The sequence below is a fragment of the Lynx rufus genome, unplaced genomic scaffold (assembly GCF_022079265.1).
Source record: "Lynx rufus isolate CCGP_SWC_20201006 ecotype Redwood Valley unplaced genomic scaffold, mLynRuf1.p SCAF_2, whole genome shotgun sequence".
Classification (NCBI taxonomy): domain Eukaryota; kingdom Metazoa; phylum Chordata; class Mammalia; order Carnivora; family Felidae; genus Lynx; species Lynx rufus.
This window is the reverse complement of record NW_025814834.1, coordinates 121,253,445-121,276,263: the sequence shown is the minus strand read 5'-3', so window position 1 is coordinate 121,276,263 and position 22,819 is coordinate 121,253,445. Positions and strand designations below refer to the sequence as shown.

The 22,819-nt window shown below is 38.3% G+C and overlaps 1 protein-coding gene across 1 annotated transcript in view; it reads right to left on the bottom strand.

Moving 5' to 3' along the window:
• Positions 1-13,366, bottom strand: part of SPAG17 (sperm associated antigen 17) — a 215,282-nt gene extending 201,916 nt beyond the window's left edge. The window contains exon 1 of the mRNA XM_047085237.1: positions 13,280-13,366. Coding sequence (XP_046941193.1) covers positions 13,280-13,366 — 87 coding nt within the window. The remainder of the gene's footprint in view (positions 1-13,279) is intronic.
• Between the last annotated feature and the right edge of the window lie 9,453 nt (positions 13,367-22,819).

Here is a 22,819-nt window from a genome sequence, read left to right as displayed (position 1 = left end):
TTGAACAGGCAAAACAGTTTTTTAAATCAAACTGCCTATCATGTTTTGTTACAGGTCATGATTCCAATAAAGAAAATTTGTAATCACTAATGAAGGAAAAATTAAAGAACACAATAAATCAGTTTCATGCAATAAAGTACTTCAAATAAAATCTTCTTTTAAATCAAGTGTGTCAATAAGGTAATTACTAAACATTTTTAAACATATAATCAGAACTTTTAATACAATCTATTACGTAGTTAAACATAAGTGAACATTTTTAGACATGAAATACTTAGTTGAACCTTGAAAAATAATTTGTATGGGCATATCATAGCAATGTAGCCTTATGATCTTGACTGTGGCAAAGCATTTATCTACTGAAATGACAGAGCAACCTTTTGGAAAACATATAAATCAGACTAGTAAAATTTTAATCACTATTGATAGAGCTGTAAAAGTTCCATGTAAAAGTATTTTAATAATACCTAATATGCAAAGTTCAAGATGCTGAAGGTAATTAGGTATTTTTTATTGATCTGGTGTAGCAAGACGGAAAAGCATTTGTGATATCTCAAACTATTTCAATGGGTACCAAGAAAAATGGTTTCACTGAGAAGTATTTACTTGAAAACAGTGCCAGAGTGGTAACATGCATAAAGTCTGGAGTTGCAGCCCACATTTTTTTTTTTTAAGTAGGCTTCACACCCAGTGTGGAGCCCAACAGGGGGCTTGAACTCAGCACCCTGAGAACAAGAAAGACCCTGAGATCAAGCTCAGTCTGAGCTGAGATCAAGAGTTGGACACTTAACCCACTGAGCCATCCAGGGACTCCAACAGCCCACAGTTTTGAAGAAAATTTCAGATGTTTTGTTTTCATCCCAACTCAGTATGTATTCAATATATTCAGCTGATACAATAAGAGATGTATATGAAGTCAATATTAGTACCTTCTTTATAAATTTTCCATTTGTTCCCATAAGGGGTTTTAATACATATTTTTAAAATTTATTTACTTTTGAGAGAAAGAGAGAGACAGAATGTGAGCAGGGGAGGGGCAGAGAGAGAGGGAGACACAGAATCTGAAACAGGCTCCAGGCTCTGAGCTATCGGCACAGAGCCTGATGCAGGGCTTGAACTCATGAACCGTGAGATCATGACCTAAGCCGAAGTTGGACGCTTAACCAACTGAGCCACCAGGAGCCCCTCTTTATTACCATATGTTAAACAAACACTAGAGATAATTAAATAATATTTCTGAAGAGAGCTCAAGATTGGACATTAGAGAAATATTAGAACCCAGCTGGGCAACACATAGTGCTAGCATTGCACCGATTGAGAAGAAATCATGCCAAGACTGTGAGTTCATTTTAATGTAAATCTGAAGTGGGAGTAGTTAAATATTTGAAAAGTGCAACTAACTTTTAGGGATTTGGCTTTAGTGAAATATTCTACTATGAATTTCAATACTTTCTTTAGCTTTGTCAGAGAGAAATGAAAACATTTTGCCCATATAAAATTAATAAAGTGAACCATAAAAGAGATGTAGAAGATATATAGAAACAAATGAATAAAGAGTACAACTTGAAACAAAGCAATCAATTATAAGAGAAAAATAATTTTTTGTTTAATAAATTATACAGAAATGGGTTTATTATTTTATGACAAAAATGCAGAGCACGATGAATTATTAACCTCTTTCAATTTATTCAATCTTAAACTTTAGCCACAGTATGCAATGTTAACCAAGTAGATTTAGGGTGATCAAAAATTTATAAAATTAAGTCAACTAATTGAATGTGACATTCCAAGAAATGGTTTTGTGACTTAATTGATCATAAATAAATTAAATATAAAAAAACTCACACAATATTATGAAGGCTAGAAAAAATTTCAACATAATTATTCGCAGTTCAAAGGCTGGAATTATAAGAAATCCAAAAGTATAATTTACTTTTACTATGACAAATGATATTGTTGATATTGAGAGAAATCCTCTACATACAGAGAACTACAAATTGCATAACGACTACCATTTTAAAAGGAAAGTCACAGAAGAGCCTATGCACATTTCTTCATGTTACCTCATGGCTCAGACAAGGGCAACTTTTAGGAAGTGAAACCCATCAACCAAAGGCTGCACCTACACTTCTGAAAACCAACAAATGATTTGGAAATCATCGGAAAAATGTGATGACTGATAAGGACGAAAAACTATACCATCTGGCAAGGAGTTTCATAAGGTACACATAATTGAGTTTATATAAAGAATAAAAAGTAATTTAATTGTAAAAAAAAAGAAAGAAAAAGTAATTTAACTGTTAAATTTATATGTTGATTTCCATGTAATTGCGCCAGTTAACATATTTTTAATTTTCCCTCCTGGATGAAGGCAGGCAAGAAGAAGTTGAGAAGGTGATCGTAATGGTGTTGGAAGTTACGAGGCGTGAAAAAGAAGGAAGTGAACTAGAGAGGCGACAGTAATAAGATTTGCTGACCAATTTGTTATGAGAAGAGATGGGGCTAGGGTGTTTCTAACTTCAATGAACAGGATAGTTAGTACCAGTTCTGAACACACTGAGTTTGAAGACATGTGTAACGACCAGGTGAAAATATATAAAAGATTAATAACAACAATATTATCCTATAATAACATAATAATGATTATTATTATAAATATTTATACTGGGCTACATAGTGTTCCACATTCCTTCAGATACTTTATTTGATTTTCATGCTGCTCCAGTAAATATAGTCACGCTATTATTACCAGGAGCTCCTCCTTATTGAGGCCCTGCTATTCCTGCATTCAGCAATGCTATTGGAGCCCCTCTATAGGCCAGGGGTTGGTGATGTATCAGTCAGTAAGATGAATCCCTGCCCTCATGGAGCGGACGTTCTCATGGAGGAAAATAGACAATAATGAAATATATATAAAGTAGAAGGTCAGGAACAGAGTCAGGGTTAAGTGGATGGAATGTGATGGTGTAGTTTAAATAGGATGGTCGGGGAAGGAGATATTTGGACAGAATCCTAAAGGAAGGGAAAGAGCGACTCACATGATTATTTTGGGAAGGGTCATTCTGGGAAGAGGGCACAATAAGAGCAAAGATGGCAATGTGTTTTTGATGGGTCTGAAGATCAGCAAAAAGGCCAGTGTAGCTACCATGGACTGAGTGAAGGGGAGAGTCACAGAAGATTTGAGATGAAGACAAAGTAGTTAGCAGACACACACACACACACACACACACACACACACACGGTCTTTAAACCCCATGGTAGACCACTCGGGATTTTACTCAAAGTCTTGTGTATTAAGAGAAACACTCTGACTGCTATATGGTGACAAGACTCTCCGTCAGCAAGAATGCAAGTAAGAAACCAAGTTCTAAAGCTCTTGAGCTACCTGTAGCTTAGGCAGGTGATGATGATGGCTTAGAATAGGATGTAACAGTGGAGTTGAGACCAACAGGACAGATTTTAGAAACATTTCAAAGGTGGAATCAACAGGATTTACTAAAAATTAATTATAGAGTGCAGAAAAGGGGAAGAAAACAACAAATGCAAGATTTTTGGCCTTAGTGACTCGCTGGGTGAATGGTGAATCCACTCAGTGAGGTGAAGACGTGGGTGGAACAGGTTTGAAGGGGGAAAATATGGGACTTGGGTTTGGAGTCTGAGATATTACATGTTAGATGCCTTTAAATCCTCTCAACAATTGCTTTCATATCTGTAATGGAGGTATGACCACTGTCCCTCTGTTATGGTTGTAAAAACTAAGGCTTTGAGATTTTCTTCAATTTAAGTTCTTATAGCCAATGGGTTGAGACTAATCCTAGAGCTCAAAGGAGAAAATAGGCCAGGAGGCTGACACAGTAAAATCCAATCAATGAATTTGATTCAAAAGTATTTCTTGAAGATCACTATGTACTTACTTAGCACTCTTAGGTGCTGTGATCAGGAAGGAAGGAATCACATGTTCCTTCTGCTACCTTCCAGGAATTTGCAATGTTGTAAGGGAATTGAAATACAATAGATGACTCTGAAATTGTTGGACCACAGCTCAAAATAGGATCGCATTAAAGATAACAATCACTGGAGTAGTTCGGTAGAAGGAGAAAAGTCAGTGATGGGCAGAACTATGTGACTTGAGCTCCTTTCTGGAAGATACGAGGGAGGATTTTAATGAGAAGGAGTTGGATGGTCTTCAGGCCAGGAACCTGCATGGGTATAGTCAGTCAGTACGTGCCTGGGAATACCACGGAGACCATTCAACTGGAGTAGACAGAGAAGAAGATGGATGGACAGAGAAAGACCAAATTAGGCAGCGCTGTGAAAGCCAGGCAGAACATCTTGGATTTTATCCCATGGGTAAATGGGAGCCAATGATGGTTTCTAAGGCTAGAGTTGAAACATGGTCAACATTCACCATTTCTTAACTAACATTTTCCTAGGGTGTTGCCAAACTCACATTGGCAACACTTACATTTTACTTATATTTAATATTTTTCATTTGTAATAAAAGTGATCACATATAACATCTAGGTAGATATTTTGACATGCTAATTCCTTTCAGTTCCAAACTCATTCAAATAATACATTTTTGTCCAGAAAAGAGAAATTATAATGTGAGGTTACGAAAAGTCCATTTCCCTCTTAACATTCTTCCTAGCAACTCAGTTGTTTTCGTTGGCTTTTATTAAAACAACCTTTGTGTGAACTGGCAATTTGTTTTGTAAATATCAATGAAAGCATATTTCAGAAAATATAGTAATAAAAACCAACCCAATTTCAGAAATATGCTCGCTGCCAGACATCAGTCTTCAGCTCATATTATGAGTATTTCCAGTAAGTCTTAAATACACATTAACATGAGAAATAGCTCACTGTTTAAGATCAAAAAAGTTGAAAAGTCCTTCACTGCCTCTCAAAAACTGCTCAAGGATTCTGCCTAATAAAATGTATTTCCCTTTTTGATAAAGTGCATTCGTAATGGTTCAAGCGCTTCATTTCAGTTGAACATTTCCCCCCAAAACTGACTTAAACTCAGTTTATTATAATCCTAACATCTATGTGTTTTACAACTTTGTTTGTTTAAGAGGTCTGGGATATTAACATTTCAGCAATACCTATCTTGAACCCTTATCCACATTATTAAACCTTTACAAGAACTATAAACTTTGTCCAAGACTCTAAGGAACTCTATTATTATTTTTCAAATGTGCACAACTCAGCTATTGTCACTAAGCTACAGTTAATAAGAGAAAAAAAATCTTCTGCAACTGAAGTATAATAAGGAGACACTACTAACTAAATATTCTGAAGAACTTTCACTTGAATACCTCCTGGCTGGCAGCTGAAATATCTGAGAAGTTTTGAAATGGTATCATTGTGTAGTTATTTTCTGGACACTGTCATAATCATGCTATGTACCTGCTGGGATGCTCTTTTATGTGAATGAATGTTTTCTGTCCCTTCCTCTTCTCTTAGAATACATCTCTTTGGTCTACTAATTGTCCTGATTTCCACAATATATATTTCTTCATATTTCAAAGTAGATCAGTGAATTAATTCCATTAATATAGCTTGAGTGTGGTACCCTGTGCTTAGAACCATGCAAGTCATTATGGGGTAGGTACAAGAAGTATAAAGATACGATTTTGCTACGAAGCAGCTCATATTATACTTGTGTTCTACAAAACATGAATTGATAGCACATAATTCAAGGCATTCTGTAAATACTAAGTTATAAGATAAAGCCTAGAGCCAAAGCAAGGGAAGATAAATCACTGAATGTTTCGACCTTGCCATGCTTAAATCCTCAGTGGTATGAAAGGGGCGGGTTAGCCCAGATACCCAAGGAGTCTCCACCTCTGGGTGAACACAGGAAAGGATGGCACTACCATGTATGTCCTCAGCTTGCGTCTTTGATGCCAATATTATTACTTACTTGAAAGGTATCATGGATTTCTTCTTTTTTAAATGTTTATTTATTTTTGAGAGACAGAGCATGAGTGGGGGAGGCACAGAGAGAAAGAGGGACCAAAGATCTAAAACAGGCTCCATGCTAACAGCAGTGAACCCGATGCAGGGCTCAAACTCATGAACCTTGAGATCATGACCTGACCTGAAGTTGGAGGCTCAACTGACTGAGCCACCCAGGTGCCCTGCATCATACATTTCAATGTGTAAAAACATACATTGAAAATGAAAATACAGAAATTGGAAGCAAGACCTCCTGAGTCTCAGTAAGGACCTCAACATATTATGGTAGATGTTCCCAAATATATTTTTTAAGTTTATTTATTTATTTTGAGAGAGCGAGCGAGCAAGTAGAGGAGGGGCAGGGAGACACACACACACACACACACACACACACACACACACACACACGGAGAGAGAGAGACAGAGAGAGAGAGAGAGAGAGAATCTCAAGCAAGCTCTGCACTATCAGCGTGGGCTCGAATTCACAAACCATGAGATCATGACCTCAGTGGAAATCAAGAGTTGGGCACTGAACTGACTGAGCCACCCAGGCACCCCCCCCAAATATTTTTAAGCATGTAAGTAATCATATTAAATAAGAATTGAAGTATTAATCAAGAAATAAAATCTTAATGATAAATGTAAGGCAAATGACAAGAAGTATTGAGTCCCTTAAGTTGGGCATTAGGGAACTAAAATCATAATTACAAAATGAAATCAGTGAATTACAATAGCAAAGCTGACTGGGTTAAGGGGTATGTGAATTGCCATAAACTTTTTTCTTTTTTTTTTCTTTTTTTTTTTTTTTGTGGTGGGTCACAGTAAGCAAATGGAATAGTTTCTATGCCAAAAGATGGTCTCTTGAGTTGAAGCTGCCTTTTTACTACACATAAAAATGAAACCTTAGGGGCACCTGGGTGCCTCAGTTGATTCAGCATCCAACTCTTAAACAAATAAAAAAAAATTTTATGTTTATTTAAGACAGAAACAGAGCATGAGTTGGGGGGAGGGGCAGACAGAGAGAGAATGAGACACAGAATCTGAAGCAGGTTCCAGGCTCTGAGCTGTCAGTACAGAGCCTAACATGGAGCTCAAACTCAAGAACCATGAGATCATGACCTAAGCCAAAGTCAGACGCTTAACCAACTGAGCCACACAGGTGCCCCCAGAGTCCAACTCTTGATCTCAGCTCAGGTCATGATCTCATGGTTCATGAGACTGAGCTCTGCATCAGGCTCTGCACTGATAGTATGGAACCTGCTTGGGATTCTATCTCTCTCCCTCTCTGTGTTCCTCTCTGGCACGCACACACACACACACACACACACACACACACACACACACTCTCTCTCTCTCCCTCTCTCTCTCTCTTGCTCTGTCAAAAATAAATAAAAACAAACTTAAAAAATTTGAGACCTTAAACCAGGAACAAATGAAAAGAAATAAACATCCCCAGATAATCTGAAAATATGAAAGGGGTTAACAATTAAAATTAGCAAAATCTCCAGAATTCTACCTGTGAGATATCTAAATCAACCCAAACAACTTTTGCGGAACCTGGAACTGTGAAGAACACATTTGAGACACATGTTCATAACACCTTAAAGAAAAAAAAAAGGGTTTGTATCTGACTTCTGAATATTTCCTGTAGTGTTATCATGTTGTCACTTAACATAGAAAACATTGCAAGATTCTTTTATCCCATAGTGGCACCAAAGCTTGGACCATAACACAAAAGTCCAATTGAAACATGTAGCCCACTCATTCTGAAGCTACGTGACATTACCCAGAGGCAGGTCTTGTGCAATCTGTAAGCTCCTAGAGGGAATGGCTATATTGTTTGGACAATTGTGAAAAATTTTCCTAAGTTGTCATGAACAAAGCTTCTACTAATCTACACTTTCTCAGCATCACCTGTCCTATAATAGGCTTGGAAGAAATGGGAAGATCATAATTGATTACAAGTTCTCTTAGACCACAGTGACATCAAAAAAATGGCAGACTAGGCAGTTACATGCCTCTGTGTCCCCTGGAAACATTAGAAAAACAACTTGAAACTGGCTGAAATTACTTTATAGGAGCACTGAAACCAGTCAAAGATCTAAAGCACCAAGCAATGCCCAATCAAGAAAAAGCCACATTCAATAAGGTAGGAAATTTTTTGGCTCTTGTACTCTCCCTTGCCCCACCCTTTCTCCATGAGAAAGGACAGCCTTTTCAACAATTGGTGCTGGGAAAACTAGATATCCACATGCACATGTGGATATCCACATGCGGATATATATATATATATATATATATATATACACACACACACACACACACATATATACACATGCATAATACATATATGTAATATACATGTGTGTATATTACATGTATACATATGTGTATAAGTACACACACATGTAGATGTATATATATAAATATGTATACATATGTATGGGTATATACATGCATATACATGTGTGTATATATATAATGTTGGACCATAATCTCACACCATACACAAAAATTAACTCAAAATAGACCATGCATCTAAATTCAATACTAAAACCATAAAAATCTTAGAGGAAAACATAGGGGAAAAGCATCATGACACTGGGTTTGGTAGTGATTTCTTGCATAGGCAAGAAAGAAAAGAAAAACTAGATAAATTGAACATCATCAAAACTAAACTCTTTGTGCATCAAAGGACACTGCCAACAGAATGCAGAGGAAACCCATGGAAATAAGAGAAAGTATTTGCAAATCACATACCTCATAAAGGGTTAGTAGCCAGAATATATAAATTAGTCCTACAATTCAACAGTAATAAAACCCCAACAACTCCATTAAAAATGTGGGCAAAAGAAGATATACAAATGGCCAAGAAGTACATAAAAAGATGCTTGATATCATTAATCATTAGGGAAATGCAAATTAAAACTACACTAAAATACCACTTCACATTCATTAGGATGGCTGAATCAATCTATCTATCTATCTATCTATCTATCTATCTGTCATCTATCTACCTATCTCTCCCCAGAATTTTAAAAGTACTGGTAAGGATGTGGAGAAATTGGAACACGTTTGCATTGTTGGTGGGAATATAAAATGGTATAGCCACTGTGGAAAATGTTATGGTGGTTCATCAAAAAATTAAACATACAATTACCATAGTAGCCAGCAATTCTCACTTCTAGTTATATACTAAGAAAATTGAAAGTAGGGACTCAAGCAGATTTTTGGACACTCGTATTCTTTTTGTAAAATGGGTCCACTCCTATTAATAACAGCATTATTCACAATAACTAAGAATTAGAAGTGCCCATTGATGGATGAATGGATAAATAAAACGTACCCCGTACATCCGATGGAATATTATTCAGCCTTAAAAACAAGGCAATTTTAATACATGCTACAACATGAATGAACCTTGAGGACATTATGCTAAGTGAAATAAGCCGGTCACTGCAAGACAAGTACTAGATGATTACATTTACAATGAAATATTTAGTTAAATTCACAGATACAAAAACTAGAATGGTGGTTGCCGGGAGCTGGGGGGAGGGAGGTATAGGGAATTCTTTAATGGGTAGTTTCAGTCAGGGAACATGAAAGAGTTCTGGAGAGGGATGGTGGTGATGGTTAAACAACAAGAATGTACTTAATGCCACCAACGGTACATTTAAAAATGGTGGATGGGGCGCCTGGGTGGTTCAGTTGGTTAAGCGTCCGACTTCAGCTCAGGTCACGATCTCGCGGTCCGTGAGTTCGAGCCCCGCGTCGGGCTCTGGGCTGATGGCTCAGAGCCTGGAGCCTGCTTTGGATTCTGTGTCTCACTCTCTCTCTCTGCCCCTCCCCCGTTCATGCTCTGTCTCTCTCTGTCTCAAAAATAAATAAACTTAAAAAAAAATGGTGGAAATGGCAAATTTCGTTATTATATTTTACCATGATAAAACAGTACAGATAAAAATATCTTAGACAAGAAGTTCTCCAAATAGTGCCTTCAGTCAGTCACCAAGTGTTTAGGTTAGCACCTTTTCCTCTCACTGTGGCCAGTAGAGGCGGCCTTGACAGTTGCATTAAGATTCTAATTTATCTTGTTTTTTTTTTCTTTTTTTAATATGCAATTTATTGTCAAATTGGTTTCCATACAACACCCAGTGCTCATCCCAACAAGTGCCCTCCTCAACACCCATCGCCCACCCTTCCCTTCCTCCCACCCCCCATCAGCCCTCAGTTTATTCTCAGTTTTTAAGAGTCTCTTATAGGGGCGCCTGGGTGGCGCAGTCGGTTAAGCGTCCGACTTCAGCCAGGTCACGATCTCGCGGTCCGTGAGTTCGAGCCCCGCATCAGGCTCTGGGCTGATGGCTCAGAGCCTGGAGCCTGCTTCCGATTCTGTGTCTCCCTCTCTCTCTGCCCCTGCCCCGTTCATGCTCTGTCTCTCTCTGTCCCAAAAATAAATAAACGTTGAAAAAAAAAAATTAAAAAAAAAAAAAGAGTCTCTTATGGTTTGGCTCCCTCCCTAACTTTTTTTTTTTTAAAGCATCTTTAACTCCCTAACGCTGCTGGATATCATAAATATAATGTCTATGTCACATACAAGCCCACACTAAGATATTTTTATTATCTTATTGCCAATGTGCCTAAATATTTTTATCGAATTTGAGGTGTGACATTTCACATATATTAATAAGATAAATGTTTCAATGCCTGGATAGCAAAGTTAGTAAATGACTTTTTGATTGGCGGGATTATTTTAGGAGCAATGTACCCCAGAAGCAGTCTAATCCACATTTCTCTTTCAATTTAAATGTCCCAGATTTATTTAAGGCCTATATTGGTCTCCTTACGTAAAATAATCATCCTCCTTCATTCTACCAGCTCAAATTCTACCCATTCTTTAGGGCCTAGCTAAAGGCAAGTAATTTTGTAAAACATTTCCTGACAATCCCAGCCCACATTCATCTTCCTAACCTCTAGTTAGTCATTTAATGCTTAGTCTAGTCTCTATCTACTCGTTTAGAGCTTAGTAACAGACTACCTTGTATCATTTGCTATCATTTTGTGTTTTAGGACCACCTAAAACGAAGGGAAAAATTAGCAATTATTCCAGCCTGAAAGGACAGCCCAAAATACTGATACAAGGTAACTTCACTGAAACCAGATTGTGGATTTACTGATTCTCATTAAAGTCTAGTACAGCTCCACATGTGCACGAGTTCAAAATCATTACTGATGTGACTCTTGAATCCGTTAATTCTAAAAAACTAGCTTATGGAATGCTGAGACTTTTCCTTTCTCACCTCCCTGCCCCCCCCCCACGCATATACACACACAGACACACACACACTCAACTATACATACTGGCACGCAATATTTCCTTGAGTAGCAACTGTACAGAGAGAAATTTGGGGTGCCAAAGCAAAACATTTTTTGAGCACCTACTATGTGCAAAGCACTTTGCTAAACCCTATGAATCAGGAATTCACACCTCTAGAAGTCCTCTTTAACCCCACTCCAGAATCTATTACATTGGTGGTTAAGTCATGCCTCTGAACATTGGACTGCTGGGTTAAGTAATCTGGGAATTTTCCTCTTGGAGCAGACATGAACTCAAACTGAGAAAATAAAAATTAGGAGAGGTAGGGGGGGGAGTTGTCTTCCCCTGCTGTCAAAACGTGTGTATTCCAACAAACTGAAGAAGTTCAGCCTTTGTTTTTAAAACTACATATTACTTTGGGTTCAAATTCTTTCTCTTAATAAATAAGATTTATTGAAATTATACTGTTTGAGCAGAACTGAGAAAGCTGAGTATTATTTCAGGTTTTTGAGCCATAAGGAAAAATAGTGTCTTTAGGTTTTCCATTCAACTAGGAAAATTATAGCTTCATATTTGCAACACTAAAGCTAATGCAGTGTCAGCACCCCCATCAAATTCTGTTGTTCAGCACTTTATAATTCAAGCAGAAAGGTTCACTCCAAGCCCAAACTTGGCCTACACAATCTCAAAGAAAATGGAGAAAAAGTTATTTTGGCCAGTGCTGACTTATAAAAGCAAAAGAGAGGGGGCTTTTAACAGAGTATTTTGAAAAACATCTTTGAGAATTTGAGAATGTAACTGAGAACTACTGAGCTGACATCCTTCATTCTTAAAAGTTATAGAAATAACCCCAAATTCCATGATGTCATGTCGGCATCAGCAGTGTCTTAACCACTTTCATGAAATTCTTCATCAGGTAGAATTCCTTATCAGACAGAATACCATTCTTAGAGAAAAAAAAACAATTACAGTAGAAAATAAGGACATATAAGTACGAATTTCTCATGAGGGTATCATAAGACTTTAGGTATATTTTTCCTTTAAGTACTGATTCTCTAGTGCACTGTATGTACACATGGAAAATGAAAAAAAACTGTTTTTCCAGTTTTTAAAGTACTTTGGAATTAATGGCAGGCCAGAATTCCCAGAATCAACCTTTCTCCATCCAAATGTCATCTTGGATTTAGAAGCAACTAAGTGTAGCAGTGGATTTCCAGGAGCAGGTGACAAGAGTTATTGGGCTCCCCAACCAACTAAGTGTTGGTGGGTATGAGTGGGGTGGGGAGCTAGTCTGGTTGGGACGTGGTGCAATTTGAAGTCATGTGGCAGGGGCGTTATAGATTGCCTGGTACCTTTTTGCTACGCTACGGATGAGTCCACCAGCCAACCCCTCAGTACTCTGATCTCTTACAGTACCTTCAAAATATATCAAAACTTTGGTGTTGTGGTATCAGGGCATTGCAGAAGAATCTCGTCTTTTCCTCTCTGCAGAAGGCTCACTTGTATTAAATACGTTGGTATCTTAACTACTCCATGTCTCTCTTCCTACAGCATTTAGTAAGCCTTACTTACCACAGGCCAGGCTACGGATGATTTAACAGGATGATTCCTTCAGATGTCCGCAGGAAGCAAACAGTTCATAAAGACAACTCCAGTGTAATTTTGGAGTGCCATCTAGGCGACTTCACTGAAAAGGATCTTGAGGAGTCAGAGCTACACCACCTCCCTTCCCCCTCACTCCGGTTTCTCCACCCTTTGAAATCGCACTGATTGACCGGCGCCCCCTTCCTTCTTCCTTTAACGCCCACTCTGCGCGGATGGGAGCGTGGGGGCGTTTAGTGGGCGGAACTCCCAAAGCGTAGGACAGCGGAATCAAGAACAGTTTTCAGAAGGGGCGGCGGTGGCGTCTGGAAAAGAGGGCGAGCCTGGCTGCCTTTCCTGGAGGGTCTGGCGGGGCTTTGGCATTCCCGGGGTCAGAGAGGACTTTCAGGGCTCTGGGCTCACCTGATTGAAGTGTGCAGCGATGAGCGAGGGTTCCCATATCTTAGCACTGGTGCTTGGAGTCCCACCTTTCTCTTTCTTGGGTGCCATGCAAAGGACGGGAGGGGCATTGGCGTCTAAACTGGGCTCAGACCCGCACTAAGCGTCCCCGCTGCCATAGTAACCGAAGCCACGCCCCATTCCCTGAACGTAGGCGGTGCCCCTCCCCCAAACCTGCCTTGAATCCTCCGGCCAACTGCTCCCGTCGCCATAGCAACCGAGCTTCCCAGCTCCATGCAACTCCGAGGCCGGACTCCCAGATTAAATTTTAGGATTTTCCAGTAGGGCAACTGTGCAAGATGGTGAGGTCAGGACGAGGCTAGCCTCGAGATTGTCTGGCTTCCTTTAACTCGCTTTGCCCCCGCTCTGTTGCTTCTTGGAGACCCTGTGGTCCGAGGTATTGTCTGGGAAACTCAGAATCCCTGGAATCCCGCCCACGATTTCAGCACCTTTCAAAATTTCTTCGATCCTGGTTAACCTAAAATGGAGAACTGGCTCTCTCAAGAGACATCCCATGCCATTTTCTTCTCCCTTCTACTCTGCCCCAAATACTTCCTTATGTGAAGTCAAATTTATCTCCCCGACTCACATCTTTTGCTTCCGTCTTGAGTCCTCTTCCCAGGGACTTCCTAAACCAGTGGGCTCACTTCCCCAAGAGATCCTTTATCTAACTGTAGTCGGGATTAATGTCTTTCTAAACCGTCTTCTCGGCTTAATCAGCCCCAGTTCTTTCAAATTGTCCTTCACTGGTAAGTGGAATCTTTTTTTTTTTTTTTCCCCACCCCACAGTCACCACTATCTAAAAGATCGCGGTCAGAATCCCCCAAATAATAATGATAGTAATAATAATAATGGTAATAACAACAACTCCTGCTTCATGATCACTGGCTATATCTTGTACATAGTTATATCATTTTATTCTTACAACAGCCTTATTCCAAGTCCCACAGTGTATGACTGATGGCACCAGAGGTAGAAGCCAGATTACCTGAATCTCAGATCCATCTTGTTTAATTAACCTCTACAACACCTGTTTTAGGACTGCCAAAACGAGAGATGCCCCTCTTGGGGGGGGGGGAGGGCAGACTTACTTTTATTTATTTTTTTCATTGCATTAAGACTAATTTCAGGACAGACAGGGGCAGAACTCAACCAGAGGTGTTTTGCTTTTAGTACCTATAAAATACAATGCTTAACTATTCCTCCCAAACCCTGCTCTTGCTGTGAGATGTTTCAATTATCCCAACGGACCAGGGTTGGCTAACGTGATGCATGTGACCTGCAGCTTAATTTCATTCAGCACGGCCTGCCAGCTGACCTTCTATAGGTGAAGACGTTCTAACTCTTTTGATTGCTTTCTTTGGGGAAAAAAATGTGTGTGAGGGCCGTAGTGATATCCAGACCCTACGATTTTACTTCATTCCGGGGGGCAGGGAGCAGGTTTAAAAATGCTGCTGCTTCGGGGCGCCTGGGTGGCGCAGTCGGTTGAGCGTCCGACTTCAGCCAGGTCACGATCTCGCGGTCCGTGAGTTCGAGCCCCGCGTCGGGCTCTGGGCTGATGGCTCGGAGCCTGGAGCCTGTTTCCGATTCTGTGTCTCCTTCTCTCGCTGCCCCTCCCCCGTTCATGCTCTGTCTCTCTCTGTCCCAAAAATAAATAAACGTTGAAAAAAAAAATTAAAAAAAAATAAATAAAAAAAAATGCTGCTGCTTCACAACTCCTGTTCATAATATGGACCTACCAAGGGAAAGTTTCTCTGGCCACCCTAATTCTTTAATATAGATATTAAAGAGAAAGCACAATTTCCAGAAGCAGTCTTTTCACAGGCAATTTACAAAAACTGTTGACTTTCCTTTCTTGTTGCAATGTACGTATTTATCTTGTAGGAGAGACTAGATCCATGCAGCCTAGTCACAAGTAATATCTCCAAGCCCTCTCTTCTTGTCATGACAATACAATGTCTGATGCATAGTGAATCCAGAGGACTCATGCCAGGAAGAGATTTTCCTGAGAGTCTCCATAGCAACCACCTAGGCTGCCACTGATACATTATCATAGAAATTTTTCCAAAATTTTGTCCTTCATTAAAATTTTGTTTATAAGATGAAACTGTCTTTGGATTGCAGCTTGAATATAAAGATGAATTGCTTACAGACTAAAAAGTAAGTAATCATTGATGACATCATTCTTCATTTTGATCATAATTCTTCCCATAGCTTTAAACCATTTGGGAAAAGAGTCTTGTGTTTGTATTAGAAAAGCAGTGAAGGGTTTGTTGGCCTTCCAGTTAGATTTTATAAGACAAAATTAACTAGATGTTTATGCATGTCATACTACGTTACTAATTTTCTTTCTTCTTCAATGTGAATACAGATTTCAAAATAAAACATTATGGACAATCAGTTCAGCCAAATCACTGGCAGATGATTAATAAAATAGGTTGCAGATAAGAGAAATGAAGGGAAAATGGAGTAAGGAGAAAAAAGTAAAATTAAGTGTTTTTAACATTGCAGAGAAAATGTCACTAGCTTTGTCTTACAAGTGACAGCTGTCTAACCCCAATGTTTGCAGCAACAAAATTTTTGTGACATATATTGTAGAAAAAAGTGACTAGCTGTTCATCAAACATTTCATTTTCTTTCCTCCTACTATGAGAGTCAGACATTTTTCATCCCTCTTTATCCTTAGATGGCAACTTGTGACTGAGTTCTAGGCATGGGACATGAGCAGAGTGATAAATCACCACATCCAAGCCTGGCCCTTAAAAATATCTCCCAATATTATTCATGTGCTTCCCGATCTGCCTGGATATTGGGGTGACACTGAAAGCTTTGGATTTCTGAATGACTGCTGTGGCACAGAGGTTCCAAAGTCTCCTTTACCCCTGAGCTTCACCCCACTTTCTCCACCAAAGGTATTGCTTGGGACTATTAAGTGCATGAAAAATAGACTTATTTTCTTAAGCTGCTGAAATACTGGAGTTTGCTATAGCAGCTGGAGCTACCGTAACTAACATTTTTGATAATTTTCATTTGAGAGTCAGCTTTTAATAAACCTGACGGTAGCCAGCCTTCCCACAATAGGCTGCGAAAACAACCTGGTTACTTTCAAGTAGGCTACAACGCTTGGCTACAATCTAATCTTTGCTCTTAGGTTAGTCCCTGGAAGGGAGGAAGAGGGAGACTGCATCTAGTATTACTAACCCACTTGCACCCTTCACCTTGCCTTCCACCCCCTTATACAGTACATTCTTTCACTTTATCAATTAATAAGCTTTTAACTTTAAAGAAATGGTTTGCATATTAAAGTAATCCAATAAATTAGCCTGCTTACGATCACATACACCTATGGAAAGTTTTGCTCATTTTTCAGAAAATGAACCGTGTCACTAAGACATCTATGAACATAAATCATAATTTAGCAAATGATTTAAAGGAATGGTGCATGGTTTAAATGTCAAAAATAAAGATTTCAGGATGTTAGAATGTACTTGCCAGATAATCTTTGATGGTTTCCTTTGTAAAAGTCCTAACAGAATGGAAGATTTTATAGATTTTTTTTACGTAGAAAAATTTTTAAAACTAATTTAGAGAATTTGAAATGAAAAGTTTTATGCCTTTTGCCTACTTTGGGTCTATTTCATTATTCTAGGGAAGGTGGCACTCTAGATAATTTATGATACAAAATGGGGAGACATTATACAGGAACCAAATTTATAGGATGTTTCATCATAGAATTGGTCTGTTTAATTTCAGAAAATAGGTGTGAATAACAATGTTCATAGTTTTAAGAAGTGAGAGCCAGTTCAGCTAAAAAGGGACCTTGCCAAGAATAGGAAAAAAAAGCATTGCCATCTGTCATACATTTATGCTTTTTTTTTTTGTATAATAAATTGTTTCCCCAACTAAATATAAGTTGAAACTTTATAAGCATAAACTTTACTACATAAATTTTCCCATATGTCAGTGGCTAAAACAAAACTAGACTATGTGGAGAATTTTCTTTCACATTGGCAGGGTTACTCCTGGCTTGTTTAGTTTGATTTTTGCATTTAATATTGTTTAGTTCACCAAGGACTGTCTACTTCTAGGGATGCTCTGTTTCTTTAGGATACTATGATCACTGAATAAGTTACTTTTTAAAGTTTTCTATTTCAATCTCATAGTGTTCCGTGAACTCTTACTTAGGCATGCAGTCTAAGCATTATTTCTCATACCTGAAAGGCTCTAGCCAGCTCTAGATGCATCCAGCATTCTCACTGTTGTCAGGTAACATCAGGAGCTCTGGACCAATCCAATTCTAGGCCAACATTTCAGGTATTCAAAGTACATTTAGCTCCAACGATCTGCTTGCCTTTGGCTAAGAAGGCCTCACAGGTGTTCACTGACTTCTCAGATTGGCATTCTACATCTAAGAACACTTCCCACAATCTGTTTGTGTTATTTACCATCATGATCTTTGTGCTGCTAACCTTCAAAATGCAACGTTATAATGCACTGTCCTTGAGTTTTTATTGCGTGTGATGCAGAGGGCTTGATCTCTTTCAGCTACAAGTTTCAAAACATATGGAGAATATTACACCTGCAGCCTATGGTCAGCATTAGCTGCCTATTCTGTCGTGAGTGCAATTTAAAGTGTTGACTTTAATCTTTAAAGCCCCTCATTGTTTAGAAGCCACTTACTCCAGATGTCACATCTCTCTCTATGCATCATCGTGACAATTAAAATCACCTGCAGTGCTTCAGGTCCTAATCCCCAGTGAACTGTGGGGCGTTTGGGAGTAGATCACTTTCTAAAGAAGAACTTCCCTAAGAACCCTATGTTTCTGTGAATGATAAAAATACTCGAAGGTTACAGTTTGAGCCTTGAATGTCTTGTCTCTTAGAACTGTAGGTCTCTGGAGCTGTAATTAAGTGATGTTGATTTAATTTTTATTTTACTTTATGTTATTTGTGGCCAAGAGTGTAGAACGCCAAGTCTATTTTTTAATGAATCCGAAAAATAACGGTTGTATATATTAAAAATAGAAAAAGCTAAAATTCATCTGTTTCATATTTGTTAGTGTGGGAGTTTCCACACCAGCGTGCTCTCACTCAAACTTTTCTTTGAATCTAATTTTAAACGTCTTCAGTGAAGGGATTTGCTGTAAATCCTTTGGGGACTATTTCAGAATCCATAACTCATGGTAAGTCATTTCTCTAAATGCTTAACTAAATGTTTGATTTCTTAATGTTTTATCAGATGTCCGTCACTTATAAATTTGTGCTATGTGAAATAATAGCTTTCTTTTTACTGTGTACAAGTTTCAAAAGCTATGGGCGAGGTGAGCCTACGCTAAATCATGTGCCAGACCACGGAACGGTCTTTTGGGAAGAAAAGATTTTATATGTCTCTCTGTGTCTATATCTGTATCTCTATCCGTATCTTTATCTATCTATTCTGTTGTTGATGTTTCCCTGGAGAACACTAAGTACACTGATCTTTAAGAGCGCATTTTTAAAAAATTACATTTCCTATAGTTTGATATGTGGTGAATTCTTTGAAAAATCACATTTATTACAACACAGTTCTTATCATATATATTTTATTTGACATCTTTGTCTCGATATTGATCAGCGTTGGCTTCTATGTGAAACATAAAGAAATATTCACAACACTGGCATCTTTTATGTGTTTAAGAAGGTTAAGAGGAGATTTCATTGAAATGTAAAGAATCTTACTAGTAACAATATAATAGGAAGGAAACCTTCTCATTGAAACCTGTTTTGTGAACATGTCAGTCTGAAAAAGGAGGAGGGATTTGTTAATATTAAGGAAAAGTTCCTACACTCCATCTCTGTCCTTTTCTGAATGCACAGTCTCCGATGAAAGCTCACCTTATGGCTGATACAAATGGAAATAAGGAAAGAAGACGAGGGAAGAGAAAACACTTGAAGTCCAATATTAGGAAGAAAAGGAAGATTATAAGAAAAGGCTCGTTGAAACAGAAAATAATTTCAGCCAGTGCACAAGTCAATCAGCAGAACAAATGCTGCTTCCAAAGGTCCTATTAGAGGCTGCTTTCCCTGCCTCACCCCATTTCTGAATGAATCTATTCACGTCTTCCACCATTTCCTTTACAGGAGCCAACCGTTTCTAGGTTTGCCTACCAAAATAATGGCTTCATTGACTCTTTCTTATATTTCAACTCTCTACCATATTAAACAAAATAAAACCTCATTCTTTGTTATGCTTTGTTGCACTTTTCTCTTATGCATAGCAGGGCCTTCTTTATGCTCTCAAAAGTTTTTTTTCCCCCTTCCTCTGGCTATAATCTCTAGGCTTCTACTTTTGTTCATAATCAAGTTATACAATTTGACAATCATCCACATTTTAAAACTTTTATGATTATTTTCACGTAACGGTATGCACTCTACCTGAGCCAGCTGTCTTAATCCTTTAGAGTGTGGCCATTTTCCCTACTGTACTTCTGGGTAATAACCATTGCCAATTCATCCCACGAAGTAAATTCCTCACTTTATTGAAATTGTTTTTATAAAGCTTAAGTTACTCACATATATACCCATAATCTCTCTCCCTCCCCCTTTACTCCGGTAAGAGTTTGAAACCCTATTAATCTATTTGTTACCATAGTTTCCAAAAATGCCTCAATATTAGTTTTGTTTTGTTTTTTTAAACTTGCCATGTACTCCTTCCTCAATGCAACAGATCTTTTAAAAATCAGAGAATCAAATCATGGTGCTAAGAGACATTTCTAGAGATCATCTTATACATTCTTTCTCCTAGGCCCCATTCCCCTCTCCAGCCCTTGCAGGCTGTGTGACAGCCTTGAACAAACTACTTAGCCCCTCTTTGCTTCAGTTTCTTTATGAAATGGGATAATCATGTGTGCATTATAGGGTTGTCGTGAAGATTAAAGTACTTAGTAGCCAACTACTTAAAACACTTGGCATATGCAGTGCCCTCAGGAAATGTTAGCTACTATTTTTCTTTAAATAAAGTTTTTATTTTAGAGTAGTTTGGCTTTACAGAAAAGTTGCAAAGACAGCATCCAGAAGCCCCATTTACTCTGTCCAGCTTCCCCTATTGTTAACATCTTAAATTAGTATGGTAAATTTGTGACAACTAATGAACCAATATTGATATGCTATCATTAACTAATAGTTTTTACCTACTTCTTTGTTCCAAGATCGTATCCAGGATACTGCATTACACTTAGATATCTTGTCTCTTTGGGTTCCTCTAAACTGTGATAATTTCTCAAACTTTCCTTGTTTTTGATGACTTCGACAGTTTCAAGTGGTAAGATATTTTATAGGATATCCCTCAGTTTTGATTTGCCTGTTTTCCGTATGCTTAGACTGGAGTTACAGGATTGAGGAGAAAGAATAAAGGCATAAAGTGCCAGTTAAGAGTAGGACATCACATGATACCAAGGGTACATGCTATCAACATGACTTATCATTGATGATGTTAACCTCAAACACTTGGCTAAGGTAGTGGTTGGTAGGGTTCTCCACTATAAAGTACCCCCCTCTAGCACCACCTTTTGATGATTTGATGCTTCCTTTCTTTGAAAGGAAGTCACTATGTGTAGCCCACACTTAAGGTTTAAGGAGTTATGCTCCGCCTCCCTGAGGGGGGCAGTATCTAGGTAAGTATTTGGAATTCTTCTGTATCAGAAATCTACTCTCTCCCATTTATTTATTCAATCATTTCTTTGTGTCAGTAAGGAGTCGTGAGTATTTTTGATCTTTCAGGTTCTAATCTAATACTACCATATTTATTGAGTGCTTAGCTTAGTTGTTCCAGTTTTGACCATAGGGAGTCCCTTCAGTTGACTCCTGGGTCCCCTTGACATATTCTTCCCTCATTGTTCTGTCTTTCCTTTTCTCCTCTCTCTCTCTCTCTTTTATCCCCTCTTTACTTTCTGGCACTCCCAGCTGCTCCAGTCTCGTATTGCATATTCCCTGCCCCAGCCCTAGAATCTCCAGAGCCCTGCGTCTTTTTTATTGGAGAATGGGTTTAAAACCCCAGATTTGGGTGCTGGGAATGCTTGTAGCTACCAGAGTGGTACCTGTTTCCGGGGCCGTCACTAGGCAGAATTAAGAACTAACACGTGTATATACACATATACACAATAATTATCTCTATCTGCCCATTTGGGTAAACATAAATTCATGCAGATGTGTACCACTCTAATCCAATACCACATGGTTCCTTCTACCCTGCTAATATTTTATTAGCTATGCATTCATTCACACACCCATTCATGCAACAGAGTATGCTGAGTGTCTATCATATGCCAGAACCTATGCTTAGAACATGGTAGATGCTCTTCCTACTTTCATGTGGCTTAGAATTCAGTTACCAGCATAATTTTTTTACCTTACTTTTTTGGTACTACCAAGAACTGACACCATTCACACTCACAGTAGTCTGTTTTCACATCTATTTTTGCCCACCACACTCCATGTCCCCACTTTCAAAACTGTACCATCGCCATTGACCATCCTTTTCCCTCTCTACCCTCATTTCTCTTCCTACAACTCCTTGTTCTGTGGGGATTTTCACCTCTCATTAAAACACACTCAACATATTACTACTCCCCATTTGTATGGCACATTCTTAACCTTCTTCTCATCTCATTTTTGACTGCAGAGTTCCTTAAAGAATGATCAGATTATTACTAAGGTGTTTGTCCATAGTGGCGCCTTATGATTACTACAGACCTGTATGAATTTGCAAGGGATGCATCACAGAGGAGGCCCCACATGGTCTATTCACCCGACTCCCGCTGTCAGGAATTGGAGGCCATGCGTTACTCATCCATGCAGATACAGAATCTCTACTGGTGCGAAACTCTAGGGTTTCCAGTTTTAGTGCTTTTATTTGCTGCTCAATGAAAAGAAAATTTCTTGATATTTTCTTATATTGTTACAGTTTGTAAATATTTTTATTACTGTAAGTTGAATTCAAGCCAATCCTTCTCATTGCTTGAGGGGAATTAAAACTACCTCTGTCCACAAAAGAAATTCACTTGTAATTTTCTTTTTCATACTGCCCTAGTTTTGTTTTGATAACAAAATTATATTAGTCTATAAAATGGATTGGGAAGTATTCTTTTTCTGTTTGCTGATAGAGTTCGAGTAAGTCTAGAATTATCAGTCCCTAGATTGTTTGGAGTAGATCACTTATACAACTGTATGGGCCTGGTGACATCTTTTGTGTCTGTTTGTTTTATGTATTTGGCCTCTGATTTGATTTCCTTAATGGTTTTAACACTATTTAGGTTTTCTAGTTGTTCTTGAGTTAGTTTCAAGAAGTTACACTTTTCTTAAAAAATTTGCGTTTTTTGTTTTACAATTAATGATACGAAGTTGTTATAATCTCTCATTATTTTTATAATTGAAGGGAACTATATCTCTATATCTCTTCCTTCATTCTGAAGGTTATGTATATCTACCTCCATTCTTTTTTCTTGAATAATCTTTCCAGAGATTTGC